General features: G+C 39.0%; 1 protein-coding gene across 2 annotated transcripts in view; it reads left to right on the forward strand.

Moving 5' to 3' along the window:
* The window catches only part of ADAMTS5 (ADAM metallopeptidase with thrombospondin type 1 motif 5), a 49,498-nt gene extending 34,418 nt beyond the window's left edge, over positions 1-15,080 (forward strand). The window contains exons 6-9 of one of the 2 annotated variants that reach the window (XM_045902605.3): positions 561-744; positions 1,116-1,291; positions 3,369-3,544; positions 8,055-15,080. In XM_045902605.3, the coding sequence (XP_045758561.1) occupies positions 561-744; positions 1,116-1,291; positions 3,369-3,544; positions 8,055-8,622 (1,104 nt within the window). In that variant the 3' untranslated portion in view covers positions 8,623-15,080. The remainder of the gene's footprint in view (positions 1-560; positions 745-1,115; positions 1,292-3,368; positions 3,545-8,054) is intronic. The other variant, XM_064579821.1, reaches the window with a different exon arrangement.
* Positions 15,081-15,477: the final 397 nt, after the last annotated feature.

Below are 15,477 nucleotides of genomic sequence, written 5' to 3' on the forward strand. Positions count from 1 at the left end.
ATTTATGCATGTGACAGAGGATCTGTCTGATGGGATGTGTGATATCAACAAAGCGATGCAGAACGTCAGCGCCAAACAGGGAGAAAAAAATGTAAATAGAACCAACTCTTCCAGGCATCATGCGAAACCTTTAGCATCATTTATTTTGTCAAAGATGAAGGATCAGAGTTGACGGAAAGTTAGCTATGGTTCAAGTGGTTAACAGAAATGCACCATATCAGAAAGTGCAGAGAAACCTGTGTGCTCAGTACTGCCAGGGAAACATTCAGATCCTGGTGCCCGGGGAAGGGAGGGTAGGGGGAGGGGGGAGGGGAGGGGGGCAGCAGGGAGCAGAAGAGATGACTCGCTTAGACTTGGAATTACACTATAATTCCAGGATGTCCAATATCTGTGGCCATGTTCAATTCAGTGAAAATTTATACTTGAATAATATATATTTATATATATATTATATATTTATTTATACCTGAATATTGAATGCAAGTGATTTCCAAATGTACATTTTGAAAGTTCTTTTTTTCTCCCTCCTGTGTTAAAATGTCTTCTGTTTTCCATTTCAGACATCAAGCCATGGCAGCTGGGGATCCTGGGGGTCCTGGGGCCAGTGTTCTCGCTCATGTGGGGGAGGAGTGCAGTTTGCCCATCGGCACTGCAATAACCCCGCACCCAGAAACAGTGGCCGCTACTGCACGGGGAAGAGGGCCATCTACCGCTCCTGCAACGTCACGCCCTGCCCACCGAACGGTACGCTACTCCCAAGTGTCAGCAGCCACCGTGTGCCACGTGTAATTTGTATTCAAGCAGTAATATATAAAGGAGGCTGGAGAAATAACCTGTTAATCGCGCACCACACGGTTCCACCAGTGTGCAAATCAATAACAAATACATGAGTGATTTTTTAAACTATTATTAAAAACAATTAGGTATTTAGAGAGTAGGAAGGAAATAATAGTTGCTTTCAACTCCCGTGTACAGATAAAATCCAGTGCTGGTGGTGTGTGAAGAGGGTCTGAAAAATAAAGTTCGCATCTTCTTGTTAAAATTACTTCAATGCACAAGACTATGTCTAAGTTTCAGAATACACAAAGTAATACCATGACATGTTTGTTTTTTAGGTAAATCTTTTCGTCACGAGCAGTGTGAGGCCAAAAACGGGTATCAGTCTGACGCAAAAGGAGTCAAAACGTTTGTGGAATGGGTTCCCAAATATGCAGGCGTCCTGCTGGGGGACGTGTGCAAACTGACCTGCAGAGCTAAGGGCACCGGATACTATGTGGTGTTTTCTCCAAAGGTAATTGCACACCAACTGTCCAGAAACAGCAGACTTCCTTGCGGGAAATTATTTGGTAGAGTAAAGCCTAGAGATACCAAATATCAACAGTCATTATTTATCGGCTGACTAGATTTGGGAGCATTTTGTTTTCATCTCTATAGTGTCTATGTTTGCAAACCTTATACAAAGAACAAAAATCATTCTGTAAACCAAGTAAATGTTTTAAAAGCTGTTTGTTGAAAAGTTGTAACTCTCTGTCAGAGAAGGTGAGGTGCGACCTTCATTTCAAAACTGCCATGGAAACAACTAGAATTTCCTAGGTACGTTTGTACAGGAAACTGAAAGCAAGAAAACTTTCTACTTTTCTATCATTTAATTAAGAATTCCTTTGATGATTTATGAAGATAGGTTTCAAGATCATCTTCTCGGACCCAAACCTTTAAATGTCTTGCACCCTTAATATGAATCAATGTCCCTATAGTTATAGACGTTATAATATATGCACATGAAATTATCCCTGATTTTTCACAGGAAAGCATTTTTAACACTTTTATTTCTCACAATCAGTGTTATGCAGCAATTTAAAATACTGTTTATCTAATTTGTAAGCAGGTGCTACATTTCAAATCACCTCTGAAAGGGGCCTTCAGATTTGTATGAAATATGACAGAAAAATAAGTTAACGTCCAACTTATGCAATTTTTAAAATACTTTTTTTATTGTAAGATAATACATTTTCATTTAAAAGATATGACAAAGAATAAGAGCAGAAATATCACCTGGCAGTGCCACCATCTGAAGAGCTGTGAGCCTGTTGGACACCCTACTTTAGTTCACACACATACACACACTCACATACTTACACGCATATGAAAAGAATTGTATATACACAGATACAAAACACATCGGTTTATTTACATATACGACTACGTATGTTATTTATATATACTCACATGCACAAACCACAGGGTCCATATATGTATATGTACTCTTTTATAACTAGCTTTTTAAGTATATACTGATTCCTTTACTCAAAATATATTCAGTGTCTCCCAGTAAGTACTTCCCTCTGAGTTCCCCAGACTCTTTCTCCACTAATTTTTTGGTCTCTATTTCAGCATCTGACAGTTCAGCCCGTGATAGGGAACGCTTTCCAGCCATTAACAAGGTTCTGAATGTCAAGTTCAGATTCTCAAATGTATTACTATAGTAACCATTATGTCCCAAAGAGGGATCTCGGTGATCTTGAGCCTGCTCATTTTCTGCTCTCCATACAAGTGACAAGTCCCCCAGGCTAAGCGAAATGATTGCTTCTATCGATGTAGAAAGGCAAGAGCGTACCAGGGGGCTGTGCTCTGCATGCAGAAAGCAAGGTGAATACCTTGGGTCTCCTGGCGTATTTGGAATTAAGCTCAAGGGAGAAAAGGCATAACCCAGATTTATCCCGGATCTGCTACTGCCAAGACATCAAGGATTTTTCAGTTAGATATTCTGGGGCAGGGGCGCCTGGGTGGCTCAGATGATTAGGCGTCTGCCTTCGGCTCAGGTCATAATCCCAGGGTTCTGGGATCGAGCCCCGTATTGGGATCCCAGTTAGGTGGGGAGCCTGCTTCTCCCTCTCCTTCACTGCTCCGCCTGCTTGTGCTCTCTCGATCTGTCAAAGAAATAAATCTAAAAAAAAAAAAAAATCGGGCGCCTGGGTGGCTCAGTTGGTTAAGCGACTGCCTTCGGCTCAGGTCATGATCCTGGAGTCCCGGGATCGAGTCCCGCATCGGGCTCCCTGCTCGGCACGGAGTCTGCTTCTCCCTCTGACCCTCCTCCCTCTCATGCTCTCTGTCTCTCATTCTCTCTCTCTCTCAAATAAATAAATAAATAAATAAATCTTTTTAAAAAATAAATAAATAAAAAATAAAAAATCTTAGAAAAACAAAAAAGATACTCAGGGCACTATGGTTTGGGGTTGGTCGTCTATTTTCCGATGCGCTATCCCAGTCAAACACAAAACTCCACGTGTTAGAACTTGCTGTTTTACCATGGACACCAAGTACCTGTGCACAGATATCTTCCCGCCGCTCACGGGGTCCTTGTTATGCAGGTGGCGGATGGGACTGAATGCAGGCCGTACAGTAACTCCGTGTGCGTCCGGGGCAAGTGCGTCCGCACTGGCTGTGACGGTGTCATCGGCTCGAAGCTGCAGTATGACAAGTGTGCCGTGTGTGGGGGGGACAACTCCAGTTGCACAAAGGTGGTCGGGACTTTCAGTAAAAAAAGGTAAGGTGATAAATCGTTGCCCTGACAGGAATCAAACAAAGCTTTAGACTTGCGCGACTGAAGAAGGGGCCTCGTGTCACGTCACAAGCTGTCTGCGGGAGGTGGCCCAGCATGGCCCTAGTAACGTATCATGCATTGAGAACCAAGGTGGGGCAGGGGGGTTGGCGGGAGAGAAAGTTCTGGTTGCAGAGTGCAAACTCTCAGCCCCTCTGGAAGCAGGTACACTGCAGTGGCTCTGAGGTCAAGATCTTGCAGCGTGCAAACACTGAAAAGAAAAAGGCTGTGACTGGGGCACCTGGGTGGCTCGGTCGGTTAAGCGTCTGCCTTCGGCTCAGGTCATGATCTTGAGGTCCTGGGATCGAGCCCCGCATCGGGCTCCCCGCTGAGCGGGGAGCCTGCTTCTCCCTTTGTGTACACTCTCTTTCTCTCTCTGAAATAAATAAATAAAAATCTTTAAAAAGAAAAAAGAAAAAAGCTGTGACATCCCCACTAGCAATCTTTGGCAGATCTATTATTCCTGAAACATCATTTAGGGAAGGATGGCCAGTTTCCATCATAATTATTTCGTTTTACAGACAAATGTTGACTAGGCTGTATTTTTCTTGAGGAGACATCTCTCATTGCAAAATATAAGTTAGTGGCAGGGGTGTAGACGATAATATCATTTTATAATGACCTCTCCTGGTTTGTATCTACTGTATAAAGAATATACATACAGTAATGTCTGCTGCTTCTTATGGGCCTTGATTATGCTTTCATTTTAAATATGTAAGTTTATAAAGTACCAGTTTCTGGAATTAAATATTTTTTGCCCAAGTGCAAGTGAGGGGAGGGGCAAAGGAAGAGAATCTTCAAGCAGACTCCCCACGGAGCCTGACCCAGCGCTCCACATGGGGCGCGATCCCATGACCCATGAGATCATGCCCTGAGTCGAAACCAAGAATCGGTCACTTAACTGAATGAGCCACTCAGGCACCCCTGGCATTAAATATTATGTTATCAGTGAGGATGAGGGAGCCAGCTAAAGTGTCTGCTGGAATGCAGGATTGTCTTTTTTCTTCACCAAACCACTCTTATGCTGAGTGGTATTGGTCCAGCACCCCCATATTCTTGATGTATGTGTTATGTTGTCTTTAACTGGAGGGTAATATGCAAACCATATTAACAGTAAGGATTTATTAAGACAATCTCATGCCATGTTATTGTGGAAAACTGGAAATTATCCTTGATATAATAAAAAAATGGTATGGCTGAAGAATTTATTCTGAGTTTAAATATGCATTACTAATCCTATTTTCTAGTGATTTAGCAATTATTCATCCAATTGTATTGAGCTATCTTTATAAAATACCCCACAAGTCGATCATATACTGCATTTTTATATATTGCAAATATGCAAGACACCTTAGAAATGATGAAGTCTGCCTTATTGTTTTACAAATGAAGAAACTGGGACTCTGAAAGTTTAGGGCTTATCTAATTTTGCATAGCTGATGAATGCCAAAGCAAAGGCTATACCTTAGGTCATAAGAAGGAAAAAAAAAAAAAAAACAAGGAAAGAAGGAAGGAAGAGGAAGAAATTCAGGAATCAAATAGGAAATAAAATACCTTATGTACTAATAAAATGTTCTGTATATTCTTCCTACATAAACTTATAAGCCATAAAAAGTGGCTGTTTATTTATTAAAAATAAATACTAAATTTGGCATTTTGTTCTTTGGATTGGCAACCAATATCTGCACATGTGTTGTCCCATAAAAAGATGAAGGAATTCCTGATAGTGACAAGCAGTGGGCAACCTGATAGCTTGCAAATGGATTTGACCAAGATTATATTATGTGGTACAAATGATCTGTTTAACTTTTCCAAATAAATTACCTTGGCCTACTGTGATGTATAAAAAAGGACATTGATCTTGGAGCTGAGATCTTTGTAATCGAGATCTGTATGATCTCTCAAGAGTCACTTCATTTTTTTTTTTTTACTATCAGAATTCTTGAGAGTCGAATGGAATTAATAGTAATTTTCTTGCAAGTTAATATTGCTGTGAGGATCCAGTGAGATCATGCATATTAAAATATTTCATCGGAGCGCCTGGGTGGCTCAGTTGGTTAAGCGACTGCCTTCGCCCAGGTCATGATCCTGGGGTCCTAGGGTCGAGTGAGTGCCGCATCGGGCTCCCTGCTCAGCGGGGAGTCTGCTTCTCCCTCTGACCCTCCTCCCTCCCATGCTCTCTGTCTCTCATTCTCTTTCTCACAAATAAATAAATAAATAAATAACAAAATCTTAGGAAAAAAAATATTTCTTCCAGCTCAAACCTCTTCACGAATATGACCCTACCTTAATTCACCCCTCTCTCAGTGTTCTTCATCTCAGTATGTGGCAACTCAGTCCTTCCATTGCTCAGTACCAGAACAAGAGAATCCTATTTTACCAAGGCACTAAGAGATCAAGGCACCAGTCCTCCCACTGACCGTTGCCTTATGAAGCTCAGCCTGAAGACCCCTGCAGTGGATTCTCATGAATCTGAGACAGATTCTCAGGAATAAGGATAGAAAAAAAGCTCTCCTACCTGATTCCCTTACCCTGCATTCTTTATTTGCTTTACACTGTGATAGGTATCATTTAAACTCTGAATATAACCGGAACATATTTTCATGTAACTGTCAGAAAGTATGACTGGCAGAGGTAAGGGGTGGGGGGGATATTGGGAAAGGAGTAAACTAGGAGTAAGGGGCCATGGCTTTTGAGCCTAGCACTGCCACTGGATCTAGAGTGCACTTGTTCAAATACTTTAATATACCTCCACTTCATATGTTTTCTATGTAAGACGAGATACTCTCTCCAACATCCCTCCTGGTTTTGTTCGAAGCCACTGTAGGTTTGCATATGACCTCTTGCTATTAGATACTTAAAAAAAAAAAAAAAAAAGTCCTGTAACAAATCCTAATCCAAAATGTCTTACAAAACTAAAAATAATGAGTCACGTTGACTGGATAAGCAATATCATCTCTCCCAACTCAATAAGAAACTCTGACACCTGTGTGGCCATAAGTCTGTCCAACAGATGCTCAGTAGACAGTGCGCTTCCCTGGGGAGGAGCCTCCCCTCTAATTTAGAGGGAATGGCTGGGCAGGGAAAATACACTTGGATTTTCAGGGTATGAATCAGTTGCCCTATCACCTCTAAACCTGAATAAGAATTTTAACAGTAGATAATTAAATTTCACACACATCAAACTTCACAATTTATTTATTTATATTCAAATAGCTAAGAAAGCAAAACATGTGGTGACCTTATTATAAACTTGCTTATAGAGGCAAAGAGTTTCACAAATGACTCCTTACTGGTATAGTCCCTTGGCACTTAATTAGCATTTCTGTCCTAGCCTTTTTCAAAAGCTGTGATCAGTACTAGAGGTATCGATGCCTTTGCCCATTTTCCTGAGCAGATGATGGCTCATTAGAGACCTACTTTATTTGTCACCCATCATATAAGCTCACTCAATCTATCATAATGTTCATGGGCACGAAGTATCTGAGGAAATTTGCTATGGCATTAAAGATTCATTTTTTTTTTCTTTTGATGATACTGGTAAGCTATGGTTACCCACTTACAGAATTTTATATTTCATGTGTGTTCTGCTCAAGAAATCCAGTGTTCTAGTAGAAATAGAAGCAGAGCTTCTACTCCGTCTCTAGTTCAACAGTTAAATCCATGGTTCCCCAACTACTCTGCACATTTGGAACAACTCCCAAAGTCCTGCTGCCTCTGCCCCATCCTGACAGATGGGATTTAATTGGCCTGGGGTCTGGGGATTTAAATTTTTAAAAGATCTCCACATGATTTTAATATGCAAATGAGTTTGAGACATTAATTTAAAGCTTTCTATGAGATTGAGGGCAGATTTTTGTTTGTGTTTACATATATCCCATTTTGTGCCGGAACGATAGGATTTGATAAGGATGTTGTAATGTTAAATAAAGCTGGCATACATTTTTTAAAAAAGACAGGTTGCTAACATCATCCTAATTTTGAACATCGTAATAAAAATGTATACAATATCATAGTCTAATTGTAATTCTATTTTGTTATAAGAAAACTAATCTTTGAAGCCAATTTTTTTTTTTTTAAGATTTTATTTATTTATTTGACAGCGAGAGAGAGAGCACAAGCGGGGAGTGGCAGGCAGAGGCAGAGGGAGAAGCAGGCTCCCCGCAGAGCAGGGGGAGCCTGATGTGGGACTCAATCCCAGGACCCTGGGATCATGACCTGAGCTGAAGGCAGTCGCTTAACCAACTGAGCCACCCAGGCGCCCTGAAGCTAATTTTAAATGAATCTCTTAACTACATTAAAACTTTGTGTTAAGATAAAGACTTTTAGAGAACTTTGATTTGTTTATCCATTTATTAAGTGTTTACTTATTTTTTCCTTCTCTCTCTCTGTCTCTCTGTCTCTCTCTCTTCTCTCTCTCTCCCCCTCTCTCCTCTGGGGACATTTTTGCTTCCAGTAAGGGTTACACTGACGTGGTGAGGATCCCCGAAGGGGCAACCCACATAAAAGTTCGACAGTTCAAAGCCAAAGACCAGACTCGATTCACTGCCTACTTAGCCTTGAAGAAGAAAAACGGTGAGTACCTCATCAATGGGAAGTACATGATCTCCACCTCAGAAACCATCATCGACATCAATGGAACCGTCATGAACTACAGCGGCTGGAGCCATAGAGACGACTTCTTGCACGGGATGGGCTACTCAGCCACGAAGGAAATTCTCATAGTGCAGATTCTTGCAACCGATCCAACTAAAGCGTTAGATGTCCGTTACAGTTTTTTTGTTCCCAAGAAGTCCACCCCAAAAGTCAACTCTGTCACCGGCCACGGCAGCAATAAAGTGGGCTCGCCCAGTCCACGGCTGCAGTGGGTGACGGGCCCGTGGCTTGCCTGTTCTCGAACCTGTGACATGGGCTGGCACACCAGGACCGTGCAGTGCCAGGACGCCAACCGCAAGTTAGCGAAGGGATGCCTTCTCTCTCAGAGGCCTTCCGCGTTTAAGCAATGTTTACTCAAGAAATGTTAGCCTGTGGTGATGAGGTTCTGCAGAGATAACTGGGCGTCTCATCACGGAGCAGTCTTGGCCAATGGGGGTGATCCGTCGTGGTGAACGAGAGGTCTACCTAAAGCACAGAAAGTCACACCTCGATGGCATTGTCAACAGGAGTCTAATTATGGGCAGAATCTGCTCTCGGTGACCAAAGGAAGATGTACACTGTTCCGTGTGAACAGTGGTGACCTTGGAATCTAAGAAACACTTGGGAGTTATTGAACATCCCCTGGGCTACAAGAATGAAAAAACACTGATGAATGTAGAATCAGGGGACATTTGAAGATGGCAGAACACCAGTCTCCCTTGTCACCTACCTCTTCTAGAATGTCTTCAGAGGCATCATAATCATTATCATCCACAATACACAGTAGCTTATTTTTACTGTTTGTAAATACATTCTCCCTTGATAAGTCACTTTATATCACTTGGTTCTATTAAAAATATGTGTGTGTGTGTGTGTATACAGAACACACACACACACACACACATATATTTCTATAAAAAATGTTTGACCAAAGTAGGTCTGCAGCTATTTCAACTTTTTCTAGTTTCCAGAAAGAGCTGTGGATGTTTTACTGGAAATGAAGAACTTGCTGCAGTTTTAATAGGATTTTGCATACTTTCAGACTACAGGAGATCAAATTTTAGTCAAAAACCATTTTTGACAGCAAGCATCTTCTGAGAAATTCTAAGAAGAAAAAGGATCTCAGTGTATCTAGTCATTTAAATACATACACGGGTCCATTTCCTTAAACTTTTGACTGCCTGCATTTTTTCAGGCAGCCAGGCGAACTGAGGCATAATTAGGATGTAGAAATAGTGTTTGCGTGTGTGTATGTTATGAGTATTCAAGAGTCTGAAAACTAGTTTCTCACCCTAAAAACTAGTTTCCTCATGTTAGAATTTAAAAGGAAAAAAAAAAGACCATATTTCACCATAGTCTCGATTTATATTCTCACACCACTTTCCCCGTTCGGAAGCTTTCATCTGATACCTTATATTGTCTAATATTCATACGAAACACACTGCAGAGAGTTTTCTGTTCGCATCCAAAACCTTCAACACTGGTATACCTCTTACCAGCAAGCCTTTAAAATGTGTTTGTTTTTGCTTGTCTGTCTAAGGGTTCTCTAAGACCTGCAATGTTTTGTACTTCTTGTTGACTTAGTTTGATAGGAGTATTAAAGATCACTTTGTAGTTGGCCACATCTAGACGTGGTTATCATTAATGTGGCTCAAGCAGAAAAAAAGTAGTGGTTAGTATTAATAAGACTGTTTCCACACCGTACAGGCAATAATTCTTTGCATTTTCTTTTTAAATCCAAGTATACTGATAGTGTACTTAAGATTTTTCCCAATTGGAAAGCATTTGGTTGTACCCCTAAGTGTTTGAGTGATGAAATGTGATGATTTTTGAGAAGTTTGTTGCTTCTATTTCCGTAGTCTGTCTAGGTAGGTTGTTAAGTTCGGTTATTAGATATGGAAAAGTTTTACAATCACATGCATAAAAATCCTTTTTTAAACAGTAAACTGCACCCCTCCACCCCATAGCTCAGAAAATCCAAGGTGTTCAATTTCATTGGAATTTTTTTCTTTATGAAATATTACAAAGCCAACTGTTTGTTATAAAATTTTATAATAATCGTACCAAATGTGCCTACTCTTAAAGATTTGCATATAAAGACGTTAGGGGACCATTGTTTGAGTTCCCTTAAGCTCACAAGAGTTTATTTTTATTAGAAGATATTTTTAATATAAAAGAATTAATGTAATTGATCTAGCTATATCACATTCATTTCAGTGGGAGAGAAGAATGGATGTCTCACTGTTTTAAATATTTTCTTAGGAAATTACTTGGTAAAACAGATAATTGTTCTACAAAACTGATAATCATCCTTTGGCTTTTCATAGACGGTCTTTCCTTTAGACGTGGTCATTTATTCTTTAAAGAATTTTTTTTTTATTTATTCATTTGAGACAGAGAGATACAGAGAGAGAGAGAGTAGGAGCAGTGGGGAGAGGCAGAGGGAGAGGGAGACGTAGACTCCCCGCTGAGCAGGGAGCCTGATGCGGGGCTCGATCCCAGGACCCTGAGATCATGACCTGAGCCGAAGGCAGACGCTTAACGACTGAGCCACCCAGGCGCCCCAACGTGGTCATTTATTCTTAATAAATTATTCATTAGGGAAATGAGGCCCATATAGAACTTTTGGCCTCCATACATTTGATGGAGGTCACCAGATAAAAGAGAGAGGGAAGGAAGCTAGTCAAATCAGTCAGAAGAAAAATTTTAAATTACATCAACTATTTGACTATTCCAAGAGAATTAATAGTGAGGCCGACATTACTTTTTCCCAATTTTTGAAATAATTTTAATCAATTCTGATAAAGTTTATTTTTATCTTTTGTGGCTATATTCACAGCAACGTTAAGAAATAACTGAAGGGCAAACATGCTTGTCTCCTACTCTGCTCCTCTATACCGTATGCATAGAGGTTTTTTAGCACGAACTATCATTATTTTTCCCCCATATAAAGAAGTTTTATACTTCTCAATGAAACAACTCTAGAGAACTTAAAAGGAATAAACCACTATTCCATGCTTTTAAGGAGTTTTCTTTAGTTTTTTCATATGAGTATTGATAGATTGACTGAGGAATGTATGTCTATCTAAACTCCTGAGAAAAACGATATAGACTAGAAACTGAAATTCAGAGAAATGGAGTGTTCAGTAGATATAAGGAATGATAAAGGGAAAATCCTCCATAATGAAATCTAGTTCAGTCCAGTTGAATGTTGGACTATTCATTTCACCTTTCCAGACTTGCATCGTGAAAAAAGAGTCTGCGATTCATGATGCTGAGGCTCCTTCCTTAGGGAAAAAAAAAAAAAAATTTTGTCTGAAAATGCTCAGGTTAGTTAAGAATCTAATCCCACAAAACAAAACACTCCAGATTAAGTTTCACTGAATAAAGGGAGCCCAGAAGAAAACAGCATTTCTTTCTTCTGGAACAGAAAAGGCCAAATTAAGCCCTGCCTTGTTGTTTAAAGGTTTAAGGGTGTTATTTTGATCTATTCAGTCAATTCAACTTCCTTTGCCTTCCTGTGGAAACAGTTTTATCCCATTAAACTAAGAATTAAGGGATTTATCACAAACAAAAATAAAGTTGCAGCACTGAAAAAAAAAAGTAATTTATTGTTTTTGCGACTGGTATGTGAATTTGTGTGATAAAAATATTTATTCTTATTTAACAAAAATATGTGCAAATTCTATATTTAAAATGTTTTGCTGTTGTCCTACTTTTAATTTATGCTTCATGTTTGTGTATAAAGTACACTTTGTGAGTTTACATAATATACAACACTGGTTGCTTTCGTATTTTTTTACAGAAGGCTTTCTGCGTGAAACAGGCATATATGTATATGTTCTCCACGTATCCTTATTCTGATAATACACTTTTCCTTTCTAAGGAAGTTTTAAATTTAATCTTTCTTAACTAGTAGTGTTCATTACTTGTAGTTACACTAATCGGTCTTTTGGGTTTCATTAATACTAATTCTTCCAAGTCACAGATAAGAAAAACACTTATTCAAGCAACTAAGGTCTAAGTTCCAAACTTGGTGTAGATAGCTGGAAGCTTCCCATAGAAGCTAAGACACAGTTGAGAATCAGGTCCATTCATTTCACTGATAAACCTGGACAAGGAGCTGTTGATGTATTATATGAAATTTGTGTACACATAACTTCCCAAGAGACACTGATGATAATAAAACCAAATATTGTCCTTTGCTGCTTTAAAAACACTCTTTAAAAGTTAAAATCATTTAGTCTCTAGTATTGGTAGGATTCGATAGGGAGAGTAAACAAATTGAATTTAAGTTTTTCAAATATTAGTAGTCATGGGTAGTTCTACGGCTATGGGGTCTCCATTGATAGAGTGTGACTTTGTACTCTACTAATGAATCTCATGGAGTGCAAACAGGACTTGGGACAAGCAGGGACACCTTTGATCACATCAGCTTGCCTCTGACTAGGATTTCAGTCTGGTCACAGCAATAAAGCAAAGCACCCTTGGATATACAATTGACCAGATCAATCTCTGGTTCTGACATTTCCCCCCTTGACTCCTTCCTTAGTAACAAGGTCATTGTAATGGTTTAGGTGAGCACAACAACCAGATTCAATGAAGTCCAGAACCCGTGTATGACTTAGAGTTCACTTTTTTTGTGAAATAAGATTGAAATTAATAATGGCCGAATTTTGCTAACAGTTTATGGCTGAGGATTGGGGACTATTACTAATCTATTTATAATTAAACTTGAGGCGATAAAAATCCCTTATATTTTTAACATTTCAAAGTTAATAAATGAATAACCGTGAGTACAGAAATGATCATCCAAAGTTATAGAACCAAGGTCAGGGTCAAGGTAATCTATTACTTAGACACACAAAAAGGAACTCGTGTATTTTCTCTATCATTTTTCTTATTTGCCAACAACCTGTAGTTTTAGACTATCAAACAGGTAGATCAGTTTAGCTAATTAGTCCACTGAAAAAAAAAATCTTCCTAATAATCTCCCTGCCAGCATGAACTAGAGAAATACTTCTCAAGTTATAGGATCACGAAACGTATCAGTCTATAATGTATAATTATCTTCTAGTCCATTAACATATGGGAACATATTGAAATAAGAACCGATTGCATTAGTGAGACAAAAATGCAAATATACATGATGTTCAGATCACAAAAGTATTCGATCTGCCAAATGTCTTTCTGGTGCAATGATACCATAATTCTCAATGCAGATTTTGTGGGGAAAAAAAATAACAGAACATGTTGTTAGAAGTTGTTGGTTTTAAAAGAGACCAAGACTGAAATGTACATATTAGTTAACCCAGTTAATTGCACCTTCTTAATACAGTAGCACTTTAGCAGTAACTTGGCTACCTGTGGTTCTGATCCTGGAGCTCCACCAACTGGTCCATGTGGACTGTTGGAGGTCAAATGAAAAACCAAATGGCCCATCATCTTAAGGCATGGCCACATCAGAGTGATCCAAAGTCTAACACTGTGAGGAAAACTGTGATTTGTAAATAAAGCAGCATTCTTTTTTCTTTTTTCATTTTCTTTTAGCACATCCAATGAACAACCGTAATTTTTATCAAGGTGCTAATATCTTCAGTGATCAACTGTCAAGTGTGGGATTTCTGAGTTACCATTTTATTCTGCATGATTTTTCAATTTGCAAAAGAGAACTCAGTTTTGGGTCAAGGCAGGGCACAACTTGATACTCCCTGTTTGGGAAGTTGCATCGAATGGTCAGTCTGCTCAGCAGGGTTCAATGACATAAGCTATAGGTACATCAAAGATTTTTAAGGTGACATCAAAACTTGACAAGCGTCAGGCTAGAGGAACAGACTTTCAGAGGAGTCAGGTTTCATCACTTACTAAGCCCTCGGTGTTCCTTTCAAATCTACCTTTCAAAAGAACTTGTTTGTTTCCTGTATACAAACTTGTGTGTATATTTAGCCTGACTCTTTTTAGCTTTGCGATATTTTATGTCCATTGTAAACACTTGGCTACTACTTCTTGGTCTTTTCTTTAGCAATCCACAGCATATTAGAAGCACTTCAACCCAGACTGAGTATAGGAGAATAGAAGAATAGAATAGGAGATCATGTGTGGGACTTTGTGAGACTAGACTTTGGATTAAGAAAAATACATTGTCTCTGGATGGTGTTTTTGGGTTACACACTCGGGCATGACATAAACATAGGAGTTGACAAATACTGCTTACATTTTAGTATGATGTATGAGCAGAAATCATACGCATGCTTTGTAAATAGACCGCAGGTAACTAAACAGATTGCAGAAATGTATTTAATTTGATGTAACCAGTGGCACAAATATTTGATTCCTATAGTAGAGTCTGTGAGTAAAAACAGGTGATCAACCTAAGTGGGTACAACTGCCATTTTTAAATCTTGAAACATGTTTTCAAGGTAGAGTAAAATATTGAAGATTGACATGTTGTTGTATATAAGCAGTAAAATGTAAACTGCTTACTATCTTCAACTTTTCAGAAGTGATGGTATTTTTCCATAAATGTTAATGCAGTTGAAAAACCAAAATCTTGGGAAACTAAGACGGGTCTTGTTTAAAATGTCTCTTCAGTTTTGGCAAATTTTGAACCTGAATCGACTATTGAAAGCATTACTGTGTCTTGTAGCCTGCATTCCACGACAGCTCTGTTATTCAGGAAAACTACTTGAACTGAGTCGTTTGGGACGTATACTGTAATATTTTTCATTGAGGAACAATATCCTATTTTGTAAAGCATTTCCCTATGTGTGACTTTAAACTGTAAAATTAAACATTGGCTTTGTGGTTTCAGTGGGCATAATAAATGTTAATTGTAAACTAGGTTAAAGTATGTACTGCATATAATATGTTTTAGAGTTGGAAGCTATTGTCCATTTATTTTTAATTTTCCCATAACAACAGTAGGACCAAGCCAGGACTTAAGGAAGGCCTAGGCTCCTCTGTAATTTCTACCATTCTTCTTCGGTTTGGCATAGACAATTCATACTTCTTCTACATTGGTTACAGGACTTTGGACTTACTGTTTTAAGTTCTTCTTATCAGACTGTCACCCCCTAAAGTCTGTCTAGTGTTGAAATTCTGGTGTTAAATTAGGAACAGCAAGCACCACAATCTACCTGCTTCATTTTTACTTTTTTAAAGATAAACTTATGCCACATAAAAAATGAGTCAATACTAACGCATGCCTGGAGATTCAAAAAGAGTTGGCATTCATTCACTAGCAA

This window comes from Mirounga angustirostris, unplaced genomic scaffold, assembly GCF_029215605.1.
Source record: "Mirounga angustirostris isolate CCGP_5_RB_7025 unplaced genomic scaffold, mMirAng1.0.hap1 SCAF_1, whole genome shotgun sequence".
Taxonomy (NCBI): Eukaryota; Metazoa; Chordata; class Mammalia; order Carnivora; family Phocidae; genus Mirounga; species Mirounga angustirostris.